Raw genomic sequence first — 24,179 nt, 5'->3', positions numbered from 1 at the left:
AGGGTACTCTGTTCTCCATGGCTAATTTCTGAGCTGTGGATGTGCTGTTATCACTATTTCTTACAGAGTAGCGGTACACAGGGAGAAATTTCACCCGCATTCCTCTGTTCTTAGTGGTGAACAGACAATTCTAACATTCCAGATCCTTTCTAATCGGCATACCAGAGGAACTAGGCATGTTTTATGCAAGGTCCTTAGAAGAGGACATGTAAAGATACATACAGACTCAGCCTCTTTCTACAAAGAGTCAGTCTGTGGAAACCTTTGGCTGGAATGAGAATAGACCTTCCAAGATAAGAAAAAGTTCTCTGTGTGTGTGTGTGTATAAATAAAATGCTCCAAATTACTACTAATAAAAGTAATGCAAAAAAACCAACTCTAAGTTTCAACTGGGGAATGGCTAAATAAATTATGGTATATGAATGTGGTAGCATATTGTTGCCCTATAAGAAATGATGACAGGGATGGATTAAAAGAAACCAGGGAAGTCTTTGAATTGATGTAGACTGAAGTGAGAAAAGCAAGAACAAGTAATGCAATGAACACAATACTGTAAAGGGAAACAAGTAACAAAGACATAAGAACTATGATCAATGAAATAAGCAATTATGACTGCAGAGGACTGATGATGAATTCTGCTTCCCACTTCCTCATAAAGATACGATAGACTAGACACAAAATGTGCAATATACATTTTTAGACATATCCCAGCTGTAGCTTTATTTAGCTTGACTAAACTTACTTGCTTCAAGGAAGGACTCTTCTTCTCCCACTGGAGGTAGATATGGAGAAAAGTAATAGGGTTATCCCCTCATCCTTTCCCTCAAAAGAAGAAAGCCTGAGTGAAACCTTTAAAACAGTACTCAAAAAATGATGCAGAGTGATGCAAATAGAACCAGGAGAATACTTTGTACTATAACAGCAACACTGCAAAAAACGGAACAACTTTGAAAGACTTAAGAACTCTGATCAACACAATGACCAACCATAACTCCAGAGGCTGATGATGAAGAATGCTCTCTACCTCCTGACAGAGAAGTGAAGGTCTAAATATGTGGAATGAGACATACATTTCTGGACATGGGCAACGTGGGCATTTGTTTTGTTTAACTCTGTGTATTTGGTATGGTTAAACAATTTAAATAAATAAAAGTAGAAAAATATACAGGAGAAGAAACAGACAATAAGGGCAAAGTGCTAAAACTACTAAATTAAATTTGATATATTCTATATAAAATCAAGCAAGAGGAAAAAAAAACATCCCTTGGCTAAAATTAAGACTATAACTTGTGAACCACATGGAACATATTCTGTAGGATTCCCTAAGAAAATGAAATAGTGGCTCATTTCCTTTATCAGTTTCAAATGAATTGGCACCAAATTCTCTCTCATCTTGAAACACATGTGCATGTGCATGTACGTACGTGCATGCATGCTCGTGCACACCCCTACACACACACATCCACACACCACCACCAAACAAAAAGGCAACAACCCAATTACAACCAATAAATAAATGCATACTTCAAAATTTTTTATCTTTCTTAGCATGTGGCCATCCTGTATCTGACATTCTGAGTTCTATCTTGATGACTTCAGAATGCTTTCTGGGTCTTATAATATAGAAAGAAAATGCAACCTAGAGCTGAACAGACACATTGTCATTCATCTCAACCAAGCCTTTCTCTCTCCAGCATCCCTTTAATGAACACTGCAATATATCTCGGGTTTAATTAATGAAATGTTGTAGATTAAGGGATTAATGGACTTGTCAGGAGTATGTACAAGAAAACTGGAGGAGAGTGAATAAATGAAAGACTAACAATGACTGGGATTTTAATAAAACACAGGCCTGCAAAAAAAATGATGTTGTTCAAGAACTAAAAGGTTTCTTACTATTCTCCTTCCAAAGAGTTAAACATCATTGTTTCTCTGTCCCTAAGTGAATTACTCTTGACCAGAGTGGGAAAAACTGGGTTCATTTCTTTGCTTTATCTTTCTTTCTCCTCAGGGAGGGTGTGGGGAATCTTTTTACCTTCATCTCAGCCCTTCAGCAAAGAAGTTCTTTCACTGTGGGCCCACCTCCAGAAAAGAAATGACCTGCTGATACAAGCTCCTCTGAGGGGTCCCTCTTGAATTTCTCTTCTTGTTTTACTCAGATCCCTAATGAAATTATGAATTCCATCTTCTCCTCTCTCTTGACTGATTTGTTTTTGGATGTAAGAAAAATATGAAATTGAACAATGATCAAGAAACCCAGGTGTGGTGGTACATGCCTGTGATGCCTCCTACTGGGGTGGGGGCGGAGTGGGGCGGAAGAACAGGAGTCTGAGGTTGGTGGATTACTTAGATTCAGGAATTAACAACAACATTTATATAGCATTTACTATGTGCTAGGCACTGTGCTAAGCGCTTTACAAATAAAGCTGATCTGGTGTCCACACTAAGTCTGGCACTAGCATGTTGAGCCTTCAGTAAGGGGAGCCACAAGGCTATCTGAGGAGGAGAGAACTAGCTTAGGATGGAAATGGAGAAAGTTAAAGCTTCCATCAAGATGAGCCGAAGGGTTAGGCCACCATATTTCTAGTCTGAGAAAGGTAGGCAGAACCAGTCTCAAAAAACAAACAAGCAAATAAACAAAACAAACCCCCCCCCCAAAACCTAAGGGGAAATGACAATATGTGCTTTCATTCAGTCTAGGACTGTACAGTAGAAGATAACCAGCCTGCAGGCAAGAGGACAGGGGTCCTATCAGAAAAGCCAATGCAAACAAGTTAGAGCCCTGTAAGTATAGAGAGATAAAGCGTTTATTAAGCACTTAATACATGCCATGCACTGTGTATGGACCAGAGATTCTTCTGGAGCACCTGAAGTCTGTAGGGCTCCATAACTGAGTTTGGGAAGAAGGGAAGGTAGAAAGCCCAGAGCATATTTTGGATGGGGAAACTCAAGGAGTCTTAGAAACCTGCAACCATTTGGTCACCGTCACCATAGACAGATAGCCAGGAGCCACCACTACTAAGACTAGGATGCCCAGAGGTATCAATAGTCTGTCCAATAACAGAGGACCTTGTATACCATACTGAAGCTGTTTGATCCAGGGGATGGTCTGAAGTCTAGCAGTGTTGTAAACATAAATACAAAACGAGAATGGAAGTCTATAGCAACTGCCCCGGTAATTGAGAAAAGAAACAAGCATGGCTAACCAACTTGCCCAAGAGCAAAGTCCCAAATCAGCAACTGAGACTTGAGATATAAGTAAGCAGAGGGAGACACAGAACCTTAAGAAAAAATGTTATGGATCCCGAGATACCCAAGAGAAAAAGCCAGAAGAATAGAGTTAACTGTTACAAGCAGAGTCATAGCGAAAATAAGTGCATTGGACATAAGGACTACAAAAGTATATGGGGGAAAAAAGGTAAGAAATAAAAAACAGAATTAGAGGCATAATAATAGCTCTGTATGAAATAATTGGAAGGAGAATAAATAGCTTAGAATAGAAGGTGGTAAACCTTACCTAAATAAGAATGAAAATTAAGATGAGCCAAGTAGAAATCAATAACTATATGAGACAATGAGAAATATGTGAAGTATCTGCTATGAGAAGTAACTGACATTGAAATGTGTCAAGGAGAGAATTTAAGAATCATTTTATCAGAATCCCTGAAAACTTCCATGAACAATGACAAGAAAAAGCCTGGATACCCCTTTTCAAGAAATCAACTGATTATTACTAGAGGGCAAAGTGAAAACAGAAAGAATCCACTAGTCATCTCTTGAGAACTCCCAGGAACATCAGTCAAGATCTAGAGCTTCCAGGCCAAAGAAAAGATACTACATTCTACCACAATGAAAGAGTTTAAATAACAAAGGATCACACAAGACTTGACAGCTACTATTATTTAGGAGAGGAAATCCTGGACTATAATAAAGACTTGTAACCAGGAATAAATTATCCTGTAAAATTGAGTACAATTCCAAAGGTAGAAAAAAATGGACCTGAGGCACTGAGAGCTTTAAAGTGTTCCTGAAGAAGAAACTCTGAAATGCAAACACAGAAGTGAAGAGAAGCCTTAAGAAATAAAAACATTTGAGAAACTGGCAAGGGCCAAAATAATGATGAAGCACTTACATCCTAATGGGATCCCTTCAGACCTCTAAAGACTTCAAAGAGTACAGAGGGAGTCATATGCATCAGACAAAGAGAGGGACTGGGAATAGGATGTTCTGTTTTGATGATTTTAGGAATATTGTAAGGCCTGGCACACAGTAAACAATAAATTCTTGGGTCCTTTCCAGAGAATAAACAAGGAAAAAGCAGAACTTATGATTTCTCATAACTGGGGCAAGAGAAGCATACAACCAGTCTGCCCCTGTCTCTGTCTCTCCTTTCCTCTCTCCCTCCCCTCCAGATTTGGTATAGAAATACTTTAAACTCAACAGAAAGTTTAAAACTTCTGGTTGCAATATTTTTCCTTGATCTGAAAGCTCTGCATCTTGGCTATTGACATTCCTGGGAGTTTTCATTTCAGGATTATTTTCAAGAGGTGACCAGAGTATTCTTTCTATTTTCACTTTATTCCCTAGTTCTAATAGCTGAACAATTTTCATTTATGATTTCTTGAAAAATGGTACCTAGGCTTTTTGTTGTTGTTTGTAGAAGTTTTTAGGGACTCTAATGAAATTATTCTTAAATTCTCTCTCCTTGGCTTGTTTTTTTTTTCATATCAGTTATTGCTTATAGTAGATATTTTACATTTATTCCAATTTTTAAAAATCTTTTGATTTTCTTCTAACATTTCTCATTGCCTCATGGAGCCACTGTAGATTTTTGTTTGGCTCATTCTAATTTTTAGGGTTACTTGGGCAAAGTTAATCACTTTTTATTTTTTTAAAATGTAAATAGTATTTTTTTCCAATTACATGTAAAGACAATTTTCAACATTCATTTTTTATCCAAATTTTTCTCCCTCCCTTCCCTCTTTACTCCCCAAGATGGCAAGCAGTTTGGTATATTACCATCTTCTATTCTAAGCTATTTATTTATTTCCCTTCCAGGGATTTAATCTAGAGCTATTATTTTGCCTGTAATTATATTTTTACTCTTTGCTTTATTTATTTTAGGTAATCTTGTAGTCCTTGCATCCAAGACATTTTTTTTCTCTTTGATTCTGCTTGTAGTTGGAGTTAGTCACTTCTTCTGGGTTATTCTCTTGGACTTTTTTGGATCCATAATGTTCTGTGACTTCTTCTGTTTACTCATACCTCTAGTCTCAGTTGCTGATTTGGGACTTTGAAACAGGGCCAGGTTCTATTCTCTCCCATACCACTGGACAGAGTGTTCAGGCTCTGTTTGGTTCTTGTCACTGACTTCTACTTCCCTTAGTGTTTTCATGAGAGTGGCAGTCTTCAGGGTCCCTGGTTAGAGCTCTGTGGTTGGCTGTTGCTATAGTCTTCTATCTCCCCTGGAGCTTCCTTGATTACACTCTTGGGTGTTCTTTTCTCCTCTCTTCAAACTTCCCACATCAGGATGGCCTTCTATTCCTTAGTCAGGGTGCTGCCATTTCTGAACCCAAGGCTTCCCCATTTGGGATATTGGTTCTTTGGTCTCCTCTGAGGCATTGCTTGTTGGGACACTAGATAGGCTCCAATTACCTCCAAGGACTTTCCTGGGTCAGGGTGCTAGATGGTCTTCTATCCCTACTTGGGTTTTCTGGTTGGGTGCTGTCATGGGTTTCTGGTTTGTTTATCTGGGCTCATGCTGGCTTCTCTTTCAGTAGTTGTGGCATCTGGCTGTTTTTGTGAAGACCTGGGCTATGAAGCCTTTATAAAATTATAAAGGGCTTACTGGTGTTTCCCTCTGATTTGTTGGTAATTGTTTAACCTCATGGTTTTTTTCTAGACCACTGCTAGAGAAAAAGTGGGAGAGTTGGTCTTGTCTTTGATGATTCATGTGGTCATCTTAACCCCCTGGCTTTTCTCAAAGTTCATTCTGGTCCCTCAGTTGTTAGTGGCCCTCCCCTAGAAATTACTGCACAGCTACTTGGCATATATTTTGGATTTACTTTTTTTTGGTAAATTTTGATTTCCCTGAATACAATCATAGGATCACAAATTCAGAGTTTGAAGGGATGTTTGAGGCCATTCAATCTAACCTCTTATTCTGCAGATGAAAAAAATGAAATAATTTGCCTAAGCTAGGTTTCAAATTTAAGTATCTCTGATTTCCAATTCAGCCCTATTCCCCCTGTGCCTTGCTGCCTCCCACTTCTTTTGGAAGCTCTTTGAGGACAGGTGTGAGTCTCCCTTTTGTCTTTGTAGTCAGTGCTTAGGCACATTTTTTCCTTTTGGCCTGGTCTGTGATTTTATTGGTGAAGAAAACTCCCAGTGAGGAAACCTGATCAAATTATATTAGCAATGGCTCTGCAATTTAATCATCTTAGAGAGTTGCCTAGGACATGGAGAGGTTAGGTTAAGTGATTTGCTCAGGGTCCCATAGCCAGGATGAGTCAGAAGCAGGACTTGAACTCACGTTTTCCTGACACTGAAACCAACTCTTCATCTTCTATATTATGCTGCCCCTTAAAACAGATGGCACTAAATAAATGCTTGTTGAATGAATCAAATGAATGATATATAAAAACAATGGCCAATAATAAAATTTTTTTAAGAAGAAAAAAAACCCATTACCCTGGGGAGAAGTCTCTAGACTTCTTTTCTTAAAGAAAACTGCCTGATGCATGAGCACCAAGACACATTATTGATTGGCACATGGCTATTGGGGTACATGGGGTAGAGTTATTGGCCTGGTTGGCTCTAATAGCATCGATACTACAGTAGAGTCAGTAGTAACAGCAGTAGAGTTGTCTGTATTTCCTTAACTTGCTCTGATTTCCTGCTTATTGAGTGGGGAATTCCCTTTCATTGGGTCCTGCTAATTTTAGATTTTATATCTGTTGGTGAATTTCTAAAGGAACAGAAAGTAAGGAGGGTAATGGTCCACCAGTAAGTTACCATCAGCTCCCTAATGATCAGAGGGAGTACAAAGGTTTCAAATTAAAGGATTCTGACTCATAACTTCCCTCTGCACTCTATATTCTAACATAATCAGCTCTTTTCTGGTAATCACAGTATCTGCATTTTAGTCCTCAGTTAATGAATATTAATAATTAATTAAGACCCAAGATTTATGTCAATGTTCACACACACAAAAGTTTAGACAACCTTTTTAATGCACAGTGCCACAATAAAAGAGTAGAGGAAGAACCCTTTACTTCCTTTAGGTCATGGGGCAGAGCTTGAAGGCGCAGTCAAAGAGGGGAGATATGGGCTATGCTTCCATTCAGCTTTTTAAGGAAGTACTGGGTGCTTCTGACAAACCAGTGTTTGATTTAGAACTGGGTATTAAAAGGTTAGTATACATTAACACTGAGTTTCCTTTGAACTTGTTTAGGGCAAACCATTTTGACCTACAGAAGTCACCATAATTCCATGCCTGCTCCCTCTGGCTTCCTATTACCAAGAACTCAATCAATTATTGAGCTGAAAAGGTCATCTAATCAAGTCTCTAGATTTCACATAGAGGTATATGGTTCAGTACCTGAACCAGGCATATAAATGCATTCCTTCAACAATGCTTTATTAAATGCTTACTGGGAGAAAGGTACTGTGCTAGGCACTAGGAAAAGAAAGGCAAAAATTAAATGGTACTTCCTTCATTAAGGAGGGAATAAATATCTTAAAGATTTCTAAGGAAGATAGCTCATAATTTCTTCGAAGAGCTTTATTTCAGTGCTTAATTACTCTTTCTGATTAAAAAATATTTTTTCCTTTTGTCTAATTTAAACCTTTCCATGACTACATAAGTAAGCCTTCTTCTTAGGATTTTTGTCTCTGCACATGGAGATTCAGTGGTCAATATGTTTCTTAGAACTTTTCCTATAGTTTAAAGAATTTTTGATTTTTTTACTTTAAGCAAAATAATCCTAAATCTGTTAGCTTTGCTTTATTTCCTATATTCTGTACTTTTCCAGACATAAATGTTTTAGAAAATGTGATTCAGTACTATCTCTGGTGGCTCCTGGTTTTCAAGTCTATGATTCTTACAGTCCATCCTTAATGATTCTGACACCATAACCCAAGCCTAGAGTTTCCTTGATAATCTTGCTTTAGGAGTTACCCATCTGGGAATGTCATTTATGTCATTAGTTCAAAGAGAGCAATGAATAACTAAAAGCTAGGCTATGACCAAAAGTTTATTTGAGGGATGATCACACATTGAACCTTGAGCTCTAAAAAAAAGGTGAAAAGATGTATTCATTCTCTTTTTAGTGAGCCTCAATCTTTTGAAACTTTCTGTCTAAGTGACAAAAAAAGCTGCTAAGTTTCAAGCAGAAATACAATCGTTTGAAAATTAAATAAGTAAAATCAGCCAAACCTGTTTTAGAATTCTCTAACCAGCTAGGGTTGTCATTCAGATGTTTCAGCAACCTAGAATATTATTCACTTACAATTCCCATGTTTATATGTGGAGTTTTCTGATGGAAACAGATATATCAAATGGTTTAGTGTTTAGGTCTGGAAGAAACCCTGCAACAATACAAAGCCCTCTTGAAAGTATAGGTGGGAAAAACGACTTTCCAGATTTGTTCCAATGGCTATGTTCTTCCTAGTAAGACACATCTAAATACAATGAGAATATTCTATTATGTGTAAATCTTTTTACAAGAATATAGTCATCATGAAGCAATTCAAGATTATTGGATTTGGATATGGGTTATTATTTTATGTGTCCATTCAAATATTAGGGGAAAAGTGGTTTGGGGGGGATGAAAATAACACTAATCCCCTTATACAGAGAAAATGTCCAGTGTTTGGAGATAAAGCAGGAAAAATGTGTCACACACACAAGAGTAGTGATGATAAGACTGGAACTTTAAGACAACTGGCATGTGCCTTCTGAAAGAGCCCAAAGAAAGCACAACTATTACATGAAACATTCAAATATCATTTTAAGAAAGTGGGTTTTCTTCTTATTTCCTTGTAATTATCCTATTTCTCCACTCAGACAAGTCCTATCTCTACTGGTCAACTTTATCGTAGCATTCAAGAACTCTGTCTAGCTTATACACAGGAAATAAAGAATAAAGCAAAAGAAGCAAATCTAAATCCCTTAACCTTAACTCCCTGTAGCAAAAGAACCTAGAAGATGTGAAAAGAATAATAACAACAAAAAAAATTAACTTTAAAAATCAACAAAATGAAGACAAGGACAGGCTCCCAGGCTCCCCCAGTACCTGGGATGGTTGTAGGTAAGAGGAAAGAAAGCACTCACCTCCCTGCTTACTTCGGTCAAGATAGATTGAAACCCTTCGGGCCAGACCTGTGAGGAAATAGGGATGACGGGATTGGTGTGAAGGGTAAGTTGGTCAGGCAAAACAAAATAAATTAAAGCAAAACAAAGCAAGATTAGAGGGAAACTCAAAAGAGAAAGAAAAATGGAATGAGTGCAGAAGAGAATGTTCAAATTCACAACATGCTTCCACTCAAAGGGAAGGGAATGATTTAGTTGTGACAACCTGCCTAGGAAATTATTCTTCTTGCCAAACATGTAAACAATTAACACTCTCTGGCTAATAACATTGATTTGATTATCAAGTATTTTTTCCCCTGTGGAACGTGTGTTATCTAACTGCAACATAAATGATGAATCTAACTAACTTCTGTGAATGCAGCATCAACTCGGCCACATTTGAGGGTGGGCCAAAGGCCAACAAGGAGCTGAAGAGACTGAGCAGGTACTTTTGTAGATGTCAAGATAAGTAATGAGCATGTCCAGGGATAACCAAGTTTACAGATGCTTTGTTTTTGGGAGGTAAATTTATGAAAAGGAATTAGCAGTGGAGGGGATTAAGTTCAAACCATCAAAAAAAAACTTCTAGAAAGCAGGAGAAATGTCAGGGTGGTAGAGCTTGACTCTAAGTGCACAATAATAGAGCTCTGTTGAGGTACATAAGACTTGGCTTGGTGAGGAAATGAAGCTGCTCCTTCTGTCAAAATAAAATAGCTCTCTGCTGGTCAATTTCTGTGAAATGAGATCTTTTTCATTTAAGAGCTTGAACAATAACAGATAGTGACTCATGGGAATTCAAGTCAGGGTACCGCTTCCCAAAATGACTCTTCAGGTGGTCTCATCAACAAAGTTCACTCCACGATCTGGGAAGATCTTGAGTAAAAACTTGCTTTGATTCTCTAGTCACTTCTCAATTTTTGTAAGTAATTCAAGAGTACGTGGGAAAGTATGCACAAGACTGTGTCCCCAGTGTGCACATGCGGTTGAACTGCTTCTGTGATGATGAAGAGACTCTGTATGTCTTTCCCCTGATAACAAAGAAACAAAGGACTACTGGAAGAGAACGCCACTCTCATCTCATAATGTGCTATCTATGACATAGATCAATAATACATCAATCACCTTCTGAACTAGGCTACCTAGCTAGCAAGTCAGAGCACAGTCAGAGTGCCAGAGGACCTTTAGACTACTGAAGACTGCCCGGTGCTTTGTCACTGTATGTTAATTCTCTGCCTTGGAAGCATATAAGACTTTCACCTGAGCATTCTTCAGATTGGTACACTGCTGACTTTCTAATACTTCTGAAATTTTTCTTGTATTATTTCCTGGAATATGGTGACATGGACTTTTAAATATTTTCGGAGGAACCAGTAATTCTTACTAAGCTTGTTTCTCTAGCTCTGTTCTTTTGATTTGTAGAGGTCTGTAGTCTTCCAGTTTTGCCATTCTGGTTTGGTTTTATTGTTTGATTTTCTAATTCTATGCATCTTTTTTTTTAAACCACCTCTGAGCCCTTCTAGTCATCAGAGACTCTTACTGCTTCACTAAGATTTTTCCCCAAGCAGTAGGTAGAGCACTACTAAGTCAGTTCTCCTATTTGTGGATTCTTCCATCGGGAATGTTATTTCCAGTGGTTTTTTCTTTATATCTCTTATTATAATTCTAAATCTGTAGGTTCTTGAGGTTTGTCCATTTTCTCTTCTGAAGGTAGACTTATTGCTGTTATAATTTCGTTCCTTCTTGCTGGAGATTTCTCCTGGCTTTCTTTTATTCATTATGTTAGTGACTCTTTTTACTTACTCAGTCCTTCATATTTGCTGTTTGTTTTCCCGTGACAGCTCTTTTCCTTTCTCTGTTCTTTTAAGTGAGACACATAGCGCTATCTTGGGGTGGGGTGTATAGGGGGAGTTGGGCTCAGTCTGCTATCTTGTTGAAGAAAGACTCTTATGTTCTCTCCTTATTTATTAATCAACAAGTATCAATTAAGTACTTACTATGTGTCAGGCAAAGACACTGTTGCTAGGCACTAAAGATACAAATATAATAAATAAAACTTTCCATCCACAAGGGACTTAAAAGGATATTAAAAATAAATGTGAAGAGAATAAATACAAAGTAGCTAACTACACAGTGTGGAAAGATTTAATGCAGAAGGCGGTGTTTTAGCTGCGTCTGGAAGAAATACAAATGATGAAGTACAGGTGAAGATGCAGGCCATAGCTAGCAGTGTGAAGGCATGGAGATAGAAGAGAGGTTATTGTTCTAGTCCCTTTAAAACCTTCTTTACAACATGTGCCCAATCTGTATTTCCAGCCTCGTTGAATTTTCATTCATGGCTCAGCCAATATCTCCACCTTCACTCTATATTAAAGAGGGAGGTCTTTGCAATCTACTCAGATATTAGAGTTCAGGAAGGGAAGTCATATGCAATGAGACTGGAAATAAAAGTTGGGGACATGTGAAGGGCATCAAAAGCTAAATAGAAGATAGTACATTTCTTCCTAGAAGTGAAAGGGACCTACTGGAACTGATTGAGCAGGGGAATCACAATCAGATATTTACTTAAGGAAAATCACCTTGGCCGTTACGTGGAGTATGAACTAGAATGGGGAGAGATTTAAGGCAAGGAGAGCAATTAGGAGACTGAGTTAATAATATAAGTGAGAGATGATGAGGACCTGAATTGGTAGCTGGCACAGTAGTAGAAACTAATAGAATAGAGAAAAGGGGTCAAATGTGAGAGAGGTTGTGGATGCAGAAACTGTAAAATCTGGCAAATGACTGGATATATGGGGTGAGGGAGAGTGAGGAGTCGAGGGGTAACACCAAGGTTACAAAACTGAGAGATGTAGTGCTTATCTTATGATAGCTTAAGGGGATGAAACAGTCTATTGAAAGTGTTTTTTAAAGGATGGGCTAGAGTTGTGAGAGACTGAATATTAGAGAGGGGATGGCTGAGGTTATAAATTGGCTGGAGAAGGAATTGGCAAGGAATGGGTTCAAGGACACATGTACATAGCTCTTGGCAAGGGTAAGGAACATTTTATTGTTAGAAGCTAGGGGATACAAAGAGAGTAGGAAATGAAATTTTGGGAAAGAGGGAGCTTGTGTTGAATGGCCTCAATATTTTCAGTAAAGTTAAGAGGTGAAGAAAAGGTTTGGAAAAGCCTTGGTGAGGAATGAGCTAGGGAATCAGTTTGGGAGGAACTGCTTCACTGCCATGGGGGCCTAGTTGAAGTTGGATAACATGAATTTATAATGTAGCCAGTCACTATGGTTATATGTGAGTAGGAGGTAAGGAGAAAGATGGTGGGAGTAATCCAAGGCTGAAGTTTGGCAAGGCATGAGTGATGACAGGCAAGGGGGCAAGAGATTTGAGTGTAGAAGACAGTGTAGAGTTGACTTGGTAAATTACAGGGTCAAAATTGGAGAGAAGAGCAAATAAAGATAGAGCAGGGGTAATGTACTGAGGGGTAGAGGAATTGGAAGTTCTGAGGAAGATGAAGAAGCAGTTTAGAAAGAGGTGAGACATAGGGGATAAAATGCTAGGAGGTTATGGTCGGAATATCAGTTTTTGATTATGGAGGGGCACACTTGCTGGAATGGTGAGATCTTGGGTGCATGAGGAAATGGTATGTGTCTCTGTACAATCTTTTTTATTTTCGCCACTTCATCTCTTCCAAGGATTACAACCTTGTAATGATCAAATCAGAAGTGAAGATTTGGAACTTTATGGGTGAGTAAAGGAAGGATTTAGAAGTAGGAGGGAAAGAAATATATAGCAAATGGAGCAGAAATTGAGAATAAAACAATGTTAATACCATTGTCCTTTGGAACCTAAGGAAAGGGGAGTATCACTAAAACAGAACTATGTTTATTTTCATTAATTGGAAGGGATCCTACAAAACAACATGGTACCATGACAGGGTATAGTAGGAAAAGTATTGGATTTGGAGTCAAGGGTTCTGGGTTTGAATTCCATCTTGTGTGATTGTGGCTCAGTCATTTAATATCTCTGGGCATCTGTTTCCTCTTATTTATGTCTGCAAAAAGAAGAGTCCCTTTCAGATTCAAATCTAAAATTTAATATTTTATTATTATCACTATTAGTCATGGAATATCAGAATTGCAAGGGACCTCAGAAATTTAATACAGTTTCTTATTATTTTGCAAAAGAAAATGGAGCCAGAGATGCAAGTGAATTTTGTCCAAGGATGTATGGCTAGTCAGTGGCAGAGACAGGAAGAAAACTCACATCTCCTTAAGTTTGGATGACCCTTTTTTCTACTGCTCCTTCTAAAATGAAGATGCAGAGCTTTCTAGAAAAGGTTTTTTCAAATGATTTCAGAAAAGCTACTTCCCTGAACTTTACTAAAGTCCCTCAAGCGTCTGCTCCTCCTTGGAAAATACCATTCTGATGTGCTTTAAAGTGAACAGATTATCGTACCCTTCACCCCCTCCCCCTACCCCCCGCAACAAAAGAGGGGTGGTGTGTGCAAGGTACCCAAGATCAGAGATGGCTCTTCTAAGCACTCTTGCTCCTTCATGTTATCCCACTTTCTGATATCCCTAGATGATCTTACTCATCTCATCAATGACTTTACAACATCCAGCTCTGCTTCTTTGTTCACATAACAGGCATGTATTCAGAAAGATGAGGAAGAGTGGGGCTGTTTGAATGAAAGGGAGATGGGTGGCAAGAAACCGAAATCCTTAGTAGTTATAACCTGCTCTGAATTCTTGGGGTCTTCAAGAAGTAAGATATTAATGAGAGCTACTGTTACTCGATGCTAGTGGCTTAGGTGAACTCCTTCATAAAATAAAAATCAAATTAGAGAAAGATCAGACTTGTGGGGGTCACTGCTTTTCAAGAGTATCTCTCAAAACTCAACATGTCTAAGACAAAACTTATTACCTTTTCCCTAAAACCTTTCCCTCTCCCAAGCTTCCCTACTTCTTTAAAGGGTACCGCCATCAGTCCTGTTTCCCAGGTTTATAGCTTCACCATTATTCTCATTGTCTCTCAACCAATTAGGCAGCAATTCCTGCCATCCTAACTTCCCCAACATTTCTGAATTCTGACCCCTTCTCTTTACTAACAAAGTCACCACTTAGTTCAGGCCTGCACTGTTTCAATGGCCTCATAATTGGTCTCCTAGCTTCAAGTCTCTCTCTACTCCAATCCATTCTTTACACAGCTGTCAAAATGATTTTTCTTAACTGCGATTCTAACTATGTCACTCCTCTAGACAATAAACAGGTCCCAGTTCAGGACCATGGGTCCACTGTAAATTCATGCTATATAAACTCAATTAAGTCTTCACTGAAGTATTGCAATTCATTTACTCCTTCTCTATTCTCCAAAATGGTTCTTTGCAAAGTTTTTCTTCTTTGCTCAAAGCCCCCATTCACCTTTCACCTGCTATCAGCTGAAGTCCTGAACTCATTATTTCCCAAGAAAGTCAAGGTCATAGTCCACAAACTTGCTCATGCTGTCCTCATTACACTACAAACCCTTAATACCATTCCCTCAAATCCCCTTTTACCCCAATTACTGATGAAAAACTAGACTTTTTTCTTGCCAATTTCTCTATATGTGACCTGGATCTACGTGTACCTTATCAATTGTCCGGCAGATTGCTCTCACTTGTATGGATGCTCTCTTCCTAGTTTTTAGTACTTCCTTAATAATTTTTTTTTCACTGCTGCCTACAAACATGTCTAAGTCTACCCTGTCATTAAAAAATCCTCACTAGAGCCAATCAATCATCTCTGGTAGCTAGTCATGTACCTCTCCTCCCCTTTTCAATCAAAATCATTGAAAATAGCCACCTATACAGGGTATCTCCATTTCCTCTCTTCCCACTTTCTTCTAAACTCCCTCCCCCCAGCCTCTCCTCCTGGATGCGTTCTCATCTCTGGGTTTTTATCTTACTTCTCTGAGCACTCTTCAGTCTCTTTTTGCTGGTTTATCATTCATATCATATCCCTAATTGGGGGGGAGGTGTTCTCTGAGACTTTTGTCTGATCCCTCTTCTCTCTAGTCCTATGGCTTCAATTATCACCTCTATGCAGGTGACTCCTTGATCTAGCTCTAGTCTCCCTTCTGAGCACCATTCTTGCATCACAAATTGTCTGTTGGATATCTTGAACTGGATGTCCCAAAGCCATCTCAAACTCAAACAGAACTCATTATCATAAAATTTGAGAGTTAAAGTGAAATGCCATCTAGTCCAACCCATACACGAAAAGAATGCATACTATAACACAGCCAGTAAGTGTTATCTAGCTTCAGCTTGGAGACATCTAAGGAGGGGAAACCCACCATTTCTCAAGGCAAAATATTTTACTTTTGGATAGCTCTAATTGGTGGGAAGTTTTTTTCCCCCCGGATATTAAGGCTAAATCTGCAACTCTTCCCTATGACAAGCCTTGAAATATTTGAAGACAGTGATCATATACACTTGCGTCTTCTCCAAACTAAACATGCCAAGGTCCTCCAAATGATCTTCGTGACATGGACTTAAGGCCCTTTACCATCCTGTTGTCTTCCTCTCTTGAGCTTATCAATGTCCTTCTTAATTCTCATAACTGAACACAGTATTCTAGATGGTTTGATGAGGACAGAGTAGAGTGGGACCATCACCTTCCTAATCCTGAGAAATACATTCCTGTTTCTTATGGCAGCTATATCACACTGCTGACTTACACTGATCTTGCAGTCCAATAAAACCCCCAGATCGTCTTCAGAACAACTGCTGCCTAATCATGCCTTCCCTATCTCATACTTAAATTGTTTTTGTGTACCCCAAGGTTAAGACTTTTACATTTATCTATTGAATTTTACCTTATCAGCTGCAGATCCATGCTCTAAAGCTCTAAAGATACTTAGGACTCCTGATTCTGCCCTCCAGTATGCTGGCTTTTGTTTCCTTTAGGAATAACTTATTCTTCCTTACAAATTGGAGTACATATAGGTGTTCTTTGAGTCCTTTCACCTTCTCCAGGAGGGAGCTCTGTCCTACCCTTGGAGCACAGATAAGGGTCATTTGGCGTGGGATAAAAAGTCTGAAATAAAGGCTAACTAGCCTGTCTAGTTAGAAATTAGGTAGGCCAATCTAAGTTTTCTGCTCTGTTACCTTTGCTGGTTCCAAGTTCCTCAAAAAGTATATTTGACCATTACTACTTCCAACATGCTGTTAAAATCTCTTTGCAAAGAATATTGGTTGGGAGTGGTTCTGGTGGAATCAGATCCTAAGACAAAGTGAACTTTTTCTGATTTGCAATGAGTCTCACTTTGGAAAAGCTCCCTTGATTCAGAAAGCTCCTGGCATCTGGCTCTTCCCATCAGACATAAGAACAAGTCAGATCAGCACCTTTTAATGTCAAGATTTCACAAAAATAAAGAGGAGAGAGAATCTACTAAAAAAGACAAGAACAGTAGGAATAAATGAAAGCATTCCTTTAATTGAACGCAAGAACAACCCCTGAAAGAGGAAAGTCATCAAAGGAAACATGTTAAAGGTAAGACTAAATATCAAATCTGGTTACACAAATTATAAATGAATACAGAGAATGAAAGGGAAAAGGGAAAGGATTTTTTTTTGATGTTTAAAAAAAATTAGGATTAGTGTAGGGATTAACTTAAAAAGGAGATAACAACTCCCATACTCCAATTATTTCATCTATTAGATGAATCCCTATTAACAGATATTAACAGATAATAAATAGCTGAAACCTTAAGTTTAGAAAGAAATGCTGCTAACGCACACATGGGTCCTTGAACAAAGAAAGCAAAGAAAATGCCACTTATGTCCTAAAGTAAGAGTTGCAATTATTTTGTATCCTAGCCTCTTATAAATGAATTGAGAGCACTTTATTTCCTTATCTAAGCTACCCAGTCTGGTTGTAGGTGAAAAACAAGACTAGAATTATGTTGTTCCTCTATATCTTTAAACCTGCAGGGAATAGCAAGCAGACTAGAAATGACTAATTTATGTCCAAACTGGAGGCAGGTAATAAGTTGACATGCAACATGCAATGCTGTGCAAAACATAAACAGGCAATCCAAAGTGATAATGAAATAAGTCAGTTGTAATCAGACTGACTAAATTTAGAGAACAGGAATACTGTTCCCCATTAGTTCAAGGAAGGCAAGTGGCCAGTACACTTATTCTTCAGGTCTTAGGGTGCAAACAGGGATACACTTAGGATAATCATTTTGCATTTTAGGAGCACCAAGATGGAATTTTATTTTTGTTCTAAAAACGGAAAAAACTTAGATATGAAGATACATAAAATGGTTTGTTTGTGACTCCTGTACTCGAATGGAGATGGCTTTGGGTTCTTAAAGTCAATTCTAATGAAGCATAAGTTCTTACCAAAGGAAAGGTCTTACCAAGCTGGAAAGGCTTTGGGTATAGGCCAAATAGACTATGGTCTGAAGTCTAGAATAGTTAAGTTTGGAGAGCTCATTATCAGAGAGCTGGCTAGTAGGTGGCAAATATTTTTGGTCAGAGAAACCCAAGGAACCATCTAATAAAGAATGGAGGGACTGTCATCTGCATCAATGGAAGGAATAACCACATTGCCGAAATATTGCTCTTCTGAGGTACTGAAGAAATGTTCATGATATGTTAGGAATCTGTGAGTGATCAAAGAAAACAGAGACTAAAACTTGGAAAAGCTTGATCCTTCTCTCCTAGTTCTAATCGTCAGGCAACATTTCCTCCTAGGAAACACTTTAAGCCACACCAAAGACAATGACATTACTTTCCACGTATCAATGAAACAGGCAAGTCAAATCAATGCTGAAGGGCTGAGATACTGACAGAAACCACACCAAAACACACTTATATTATATTTATCAGATTCTATCATAATTTTGACAGAGAAACAGGTTAGTTTTGTGTTACCAGGAAATCCCAAAGTGAACCAGACGCTACTGACAGAGATACTGCTGGAGGAGGAATGGAGCCACATGGATCACTTCAGCCAGCTCTGGAAAGGCATCCTTGGGTGATATGCTTTAGACTCTAAAAAAAAAATCCATGCAGACCTACCTCTTGTTGTTGGTAACATGTCTGAAAGCCCTTGCCAGGCAGTCACCATCTCAGGGTTCTTTTCCACATCTGCAAAATTCTTCCACACCCTGATGGCACCATCATCTGAAGAAGAAAAGAGAAGGACGTCAAAGGCACCGTCTCTCTCAGGCACTATTTGGGAGTTTTGGAGAGAGACAGGCAGTCAAAGGACCTATGTCACTGAAAAAGAATGAATATGTCACTTCATTTGGTAGACTGACTGATGAAGAAATGGACCTAGCCTTCTTGATTTGTTCCTTTTTTCTTTATATGCCTCTCTCTGCAACCCAGCCAAAAAAAAGATCATCCTGCAAAGATGTGAGGGTGCTTTATTATTTTCCTTTTCATGGGCAAACACACCTAGCTAACTACAGAACAGGTCCTTGAACCAATTTTAGCTTCTCCAGTGCCTCAGACTGTTATTTCCTTCTTATCAGTATTGAAGCACTAGTTGTAAAATCCTGCAACCTGTAAGAAGAACTATGACAAAGCCCAAACTCTGAACAGCATTCTTCACTTTGCCTATTCTGCTCCTCTCTATGTCAAGATTTTATGTGTTAAGAAAAAAAAGCAATAATTTCTAAGGAAAAAAAGTTTTTATGCCCTTTCACACTCCCTTCCCACATCATTTAATTATGCTCAACACACAAACTGTAGTTTCAGTGATGGAAACAACTGAAACCAGCTGGACCATCAAGATTAAGAAACTGAGTTGAGAACACTATTGTCAGTTCTCAGTCTGCTGAGCAGAGGAAAACATCCTTTCCTTTGATTTCCTTTGTTAAGTGAAGACACACCTTTCCCATGGCCTCATTTTGATAGGAGCTCATCAGAGGAGCTAGAGGGAGTGTTTGCCATGGCCTAGGCCTGACAGCTAGCCTTTATGGCTTAATACCAAATAGAACATTGAAAGAAAAAAGCCACATGGGTGTATTTCTTTCAGCCTCTTGCCTGTTCACTGGCTCAGTTTCCCTGTTTTGTATTTGCATTATTCAGAACTCATTAATTTCTTCACAAAACCCTTAGTGATTTGGGCACCTTGAACTGTCCAATGCATCTGCCCATTGTAGCTGATAATCTCAACTCATGCTTTGGAAAGAATTATATCATGCAGCAGGCACCTTTAGTAAATGTTTGTTCGACTAAATGAAATATTCTCATTCTGATCTTAACCTGATCTTCTTCACATCCTTTTCCCTTCACCTTGGTTTTGACTTCTCAATGATTCCTCTTTCAACTTGAATTCCTCTTCTTGCTTTCTCCCTCATCAGCTAAGAACACTTAGTTTATCCTGTCTTTTTTCCCCCTACCCTCACCATTAATCTGTCCTCCTCTTAAAAGTACTTTCTTGATTTTTAAAGGGATGCCACAGTCTCATCTATACTAAAATACACTTTTGCTGACAGGATTCTTTCTTTTCTATATCAAACTCTTGGTCAATCAATTCAACTCTACATTATCCTCTATATTCAACACCCATGGCCTCTTATCCTATTACTGATTATGTTTTGCTAAGCCTCGACCCTGGATTACTCCATTCTCTATTGCCCTTGTTCATATTTCATGTACTGTTGAATGAAGGTGAAGAAAATCACAAAATATGTTTCCCTCACTCTCAAAAACAATAAATTAAAAACCCTCACTTTATCTGAACATCCCTGCTAATTACTGTCCTTCGTCCCATTTTTTTTTTTTGCTAAAAAGCCTTGAAAAAGTTATCTATTCTCAGTGCTTCTACTACCTCTTTTCTCTTCTAAACCCTTGTCAGCTGAAGTTCCAACCTTATCATTCAGCTGAAGCTGCTTTCTCCAAAGTCACTTCTTATTTGCCAAATCTAATGACCTTTTCTTCATCTTCAATCTTTTTTGACCTCTCTGAAACTTCCGACACTGTGAGTGAACCTCTTCCCTGCCATACTTTCTCCTCTTCATGATACTGCTCTCTCTTGGTTCTCCTCCTACCTGTCTGACGTCTTCTCAGTCTCTTTTGCTAAATCATCATCCAAGTCACACTGGCTAACTATAGGTATCTGCCAAGGCTCGGTCCCACGGGGCTTCTTTTTTTCTCTCTCCATTTTATCTTGGCTGGTGTTCTCATCAGCACTCATGGATTCAGTTGCCATCTCTATGCTGATGATTCTCAGATCTATTTATCTTCATTCTTCTCTTCTGACCTCCATTCTTGCATCTCTACCTGCTTTTTGGACATCTTGAACTGATATCCCATAAAACATCTTAAACTCAACACGTCCGAAACAGAAATCATTATCTTTTCCCTTAAGTTACCTCCTAACTTCCACATTCCTGTCAATGCTACTTTCTGCCATCATTTCGATCATCTAGACTCACAACTAGGTGATATCTTGGACTTTTTACTTTCACTCGTTCAATGTATCTAATCTGTTGCCAGGTCCTGTCATTTCTGCCTTCCCAACATTTCTCATATATGTCCCCCTTTCTTCTGCGGTTTGGAATCTCTCTCCACTCCAGTCTAGTCTCATGCTCACCTGCCAGTAATCTTAAAGCACAAGTTTTACTTTGCTATTCTTTGCCCTTCACCTCTCCCCTCTGCCCACTCCAGTCACTTCGTATTACCTCCAAGATCAATTATAAAATCCTTTGTTTGGCTTGTAAAGCCCATCACAAGCTGGCTCCTTGCTACCATACTTTATTGCCCTTCACGTACTCTACAGCGAGAGCTTCCTTGCTATTCCTTTCATAGGACCCTCCATCTCTTGATTCTGTGCCTCTTCATTGGCTGCCCCATGCCTGGAATACTTTCTCATCATCTCTGCTTCCTGGCTTCCTCCAAGACTCAGACCAAATCATACCTTCCGCAAGAGGCCTTTCTCAATCTCTGCCTTCCCTCTGAGACTACCTCCAATCTGCCCTATATATATCATGTATGTGCCTAGTCATTTGCATGTTGTCGCTTCCCTTAGAAAGGCGAGCTTCTTTGGGGGAACAGGGCTGTCTCTGCTTTTCCCTGTATCTTCACTACTTACCGCGGTGCCTGGCATGTAGCAGGCATTTAATGAGTGCTTGCTGACTTGACTGATTATCTTCTCTAACCACCACTTCATATTGTTCCCCTACTATTCTCACTTCCTTTTCCTGTTATGGTAATGGGAAAACTCCAAAATGTAATCTCCAGCTGGTTTCATCTAGTGAAATTGTTCTGGTCCTGCCTGCTACAGTACAGAGAAAAAAAATTCTTATATGGTTAAAGGTTTCATGATAGAGCCTTGAAAGGCTCTTGAGAATATGAGAAACTGAAGAACAATGAATTCTGGTCACTGTTTAAATATTCAATACATTCTGAAGCAAACAGTCCAAAGGAGCAAAAAAAGCAGTTCAACTCATCCCATTTTGTTCTTATTCCTAAAATCTCTCAATAGCTTTCTTTTCCTCTAAATACAACAACAAAATTGCTCTGAAATTCAACATGGCCAAAAGGTAACTCATCATCTTTGCACCCAAATCCTCCTCCTCTCCAAACTTCCTTATTATTATGGAGGACATCACTATCACTTTAGTCACCCAGGTATGCAACCTTAAAGTCATCCCTGACCCTTCCCTCTTCCTCACACTCCATATCCAATTGTAATTCCACAACGTTTTTCACTTCCATCTCCTCTTCACTTTCCTTGTTTGTTTTCTCCAGTACTTCTTTATAACTTTTGATATTATTATTTCACACTTTTCTTATCTGAGATGTGAAATATTCTCTGACTTCATATAATTATTGTCATGCTTTTTTCTGTAGTTGCTTATATGTCTTCATTTTTATTTCCGCTGACAGTAAACATCTCCCTAGATTTCACCTCATTTGTTTTTGCTTGCATTACTCTTGTGTTTTAGCTCCTATACCCATCACATTCTCCTTTTACAGTCTCTAATACCAGAATCATCCATATAAACAAACACTCATTCTTCTAATTAGCCAGTAGCTTAATCCTGTAGCACAGAAATAGCATACATTTCTCTTAATGCCTGCTGACTTTTCATTGTGTTGAATCTGCTCACAACCTTCTTGGTCTTTTCCTCTGCAAGCAGTTTCCACTCCAGTCTAATATAGGGGATACTCAATAATAATTCAAATGAAGCTGCACTTTCTATTTCGAGGTGATGACAGGAACTGGTATTGATGATTTGGCAGAAACAGACTGCTGAGGGAAGTCTTCTTGCTGTTCAGTCGTTTCAGTTGTATCTGACTCTTCGTGACCCTATTTGGGGATTTCTTGTCAAAGACACTGGATTGGCTTGCCGTTTCCTTCTCTAGCTCATTTTACCAATGAGGAGCTAAGGCAGACAAAGTTAAGTGACTTGCTCAGGGTCACACAGCTAGTAAGTGTCTGAGGCTAGATTTGAACTCAGGAAAATGAGTCTTTCTGACTCTAGGTCTGGCACTGTGCCACCTGCCTGCCTTGGGGAAAGTCTTACAGTATGTCAATGAAAACACACAGGCTAAGTTTTTGCCTTTAAATGATATTTCATGTTGAAGTAATTTCCCTTATAATCTTTTGGCATTTTTATGATGATAACCTCCAATCAAGAGATTTTTTTTTAATTGGGAAGAGAAGAAATACAATCAGGACAACAGATTTCCTGAAATAGCAAGCATGGCTACCCCTCCAACTTAGCAGCCTCGAGGTCCCAAGCCTCCAAGTCCACCTGCTAATGCCCCTCATATAATACTTTCCTACCTCTGGTCCCATTTCTTTGACCAAGTGGAATGTGGCTTACCTGTGGCTGTCAGTAGCAATGAACAGTCCTGGCCATTCAGATACTCCATGGCAGTGACTCTAGTGTAGCGAGGATTTCCATTGTGGAAGTAGTCCAACTTCTCCCCTTTTTCCCAGTCCCAAAAACTTGGTGAGTATAAGGATAAAATAAAAAATGAAAGTGAGAACTGCATCTGTTTTATTAGAAGTACAAAGAAATCTCTATTAAATCAGTACCTTCTCAATTACAAAGGTTTATATTTATTACAAATTAAACTTGTTTTTCTCCTTGGGGTATCTGAATGCTTTTTTTTTTTAAAAATTAATGACTTTCCATAACATCCCTTGCTTTTGCAGAGGAAGTAATAAGATTAAATCCCCATTACAAGTCTTTCTGTTACAAATCTAGTTTTGATGAGACTATTATATGTACACTAAAACCAGGAAACCACTTTATCTTTATATACAGTATAAAAGTAACACATCTCAAAAACGTAACATCTGATTCACTGTCCTTTAACCTATAGTTATTACTTTGGAGCTTCACCCCTCTGTAATTCAACAGTAGTCAAGAGTAACAGAGAGGATGTTTTCAACCTTTAAGAGACCGGAAAAGGAATGAAGGATATCTCGCAGTCAATTTTTGAGACCTCCCTATTTGGAACAAAATGGAAGAGCCCCACATTCAGAGATGGGGGTAAAGTATGCAAAATTTCAGCATCCTTCAAATGTAAAGTTAAACCGTGTGGAAGTTAACATTTAGTTAATACTTAATGAACTCAGGAGAGTAGTTACCATGACCCTTACCAAATGCTGTCTTTATCAGCTACAGCTATGCAAGGGGTGAAGGGGTGGAATTTGACCACTGAGGGAACACCAGGGTTCCTATTAAGGAAGATCTGATCATCTAGTCTTGTAATACCTACAAAAAGAAATGGAAAAGAAAGTACCTGGTAACTAATCTGAATTTCTGTGCTTATACCAAGAGATTGAGTATAGTGCCTTGGACTAAACACTGGAG

At 38.7% G+C, this 24,179-nt stretch overlaps 1 protein-coding gene across 5 annotated transcripts in view; it reads right to left on the bottom strand.

The window, feature by feature from the left end:
• Window positions 1-24,179, bottom strand: part of RPTOR (regulatory associated protein of MTOR complex 1) — a 508,936-nt gene that overhangs the window by 26,434 nt on the left and 458,323 nt on the right. For 3 of the 5 annotated variants that reach the window (XM_078155853.1, XM_078155851.1, XM_078155854.1), the window contains 4 exons: window positions 23,966-24,080; window positions 23,181-23,305; window positions 18,415-18,519; window positions 9,335-9,382 (listed from right to left, as the gene is read on the bottom strand). In XM_078155853.1, the coding sequence (XP_078011979.1) occupies window positions 9,335-9,382; window positions 18,415-18,519; window positions 23,181-23,305; window positions 23,966-24,080 (393 nt within the window). The remainder of the gene's footprint in view (window positions 1-9,334; window positions 9,383-18,414; window positions 18,520-23,180; window positions 23,306-23,965; window positions 24,081-24,179) is intronic. The other 2 variants (XM_078155852.1, XM_021000754.2) reach the window with 1 other exon arrangement.

This window comes from Phascolarctos cinereus, unplaced genomic scaffold (assembly GCF_003287225.1).
Source record: "Phascolarctos cinereus isolate Bilbo 61053 unplaced genomic scaffold, phaCin_HiC Scaffold_5;HRSCAF=322, whole genome shotgun sequence".
Classification (NCBI taxonomy): domain Eukaryota; kingdom Metazoa; phylum Chordata; class Mammalia; order Diprotodontia; family Phascolarctidae; genus Phascolarctos; species Phascolarctos cinereus.
Note: the sequence above shows the minus strand (reverse complement) of the source record. Positions and strands in the feature narration are given on the sequence as shown.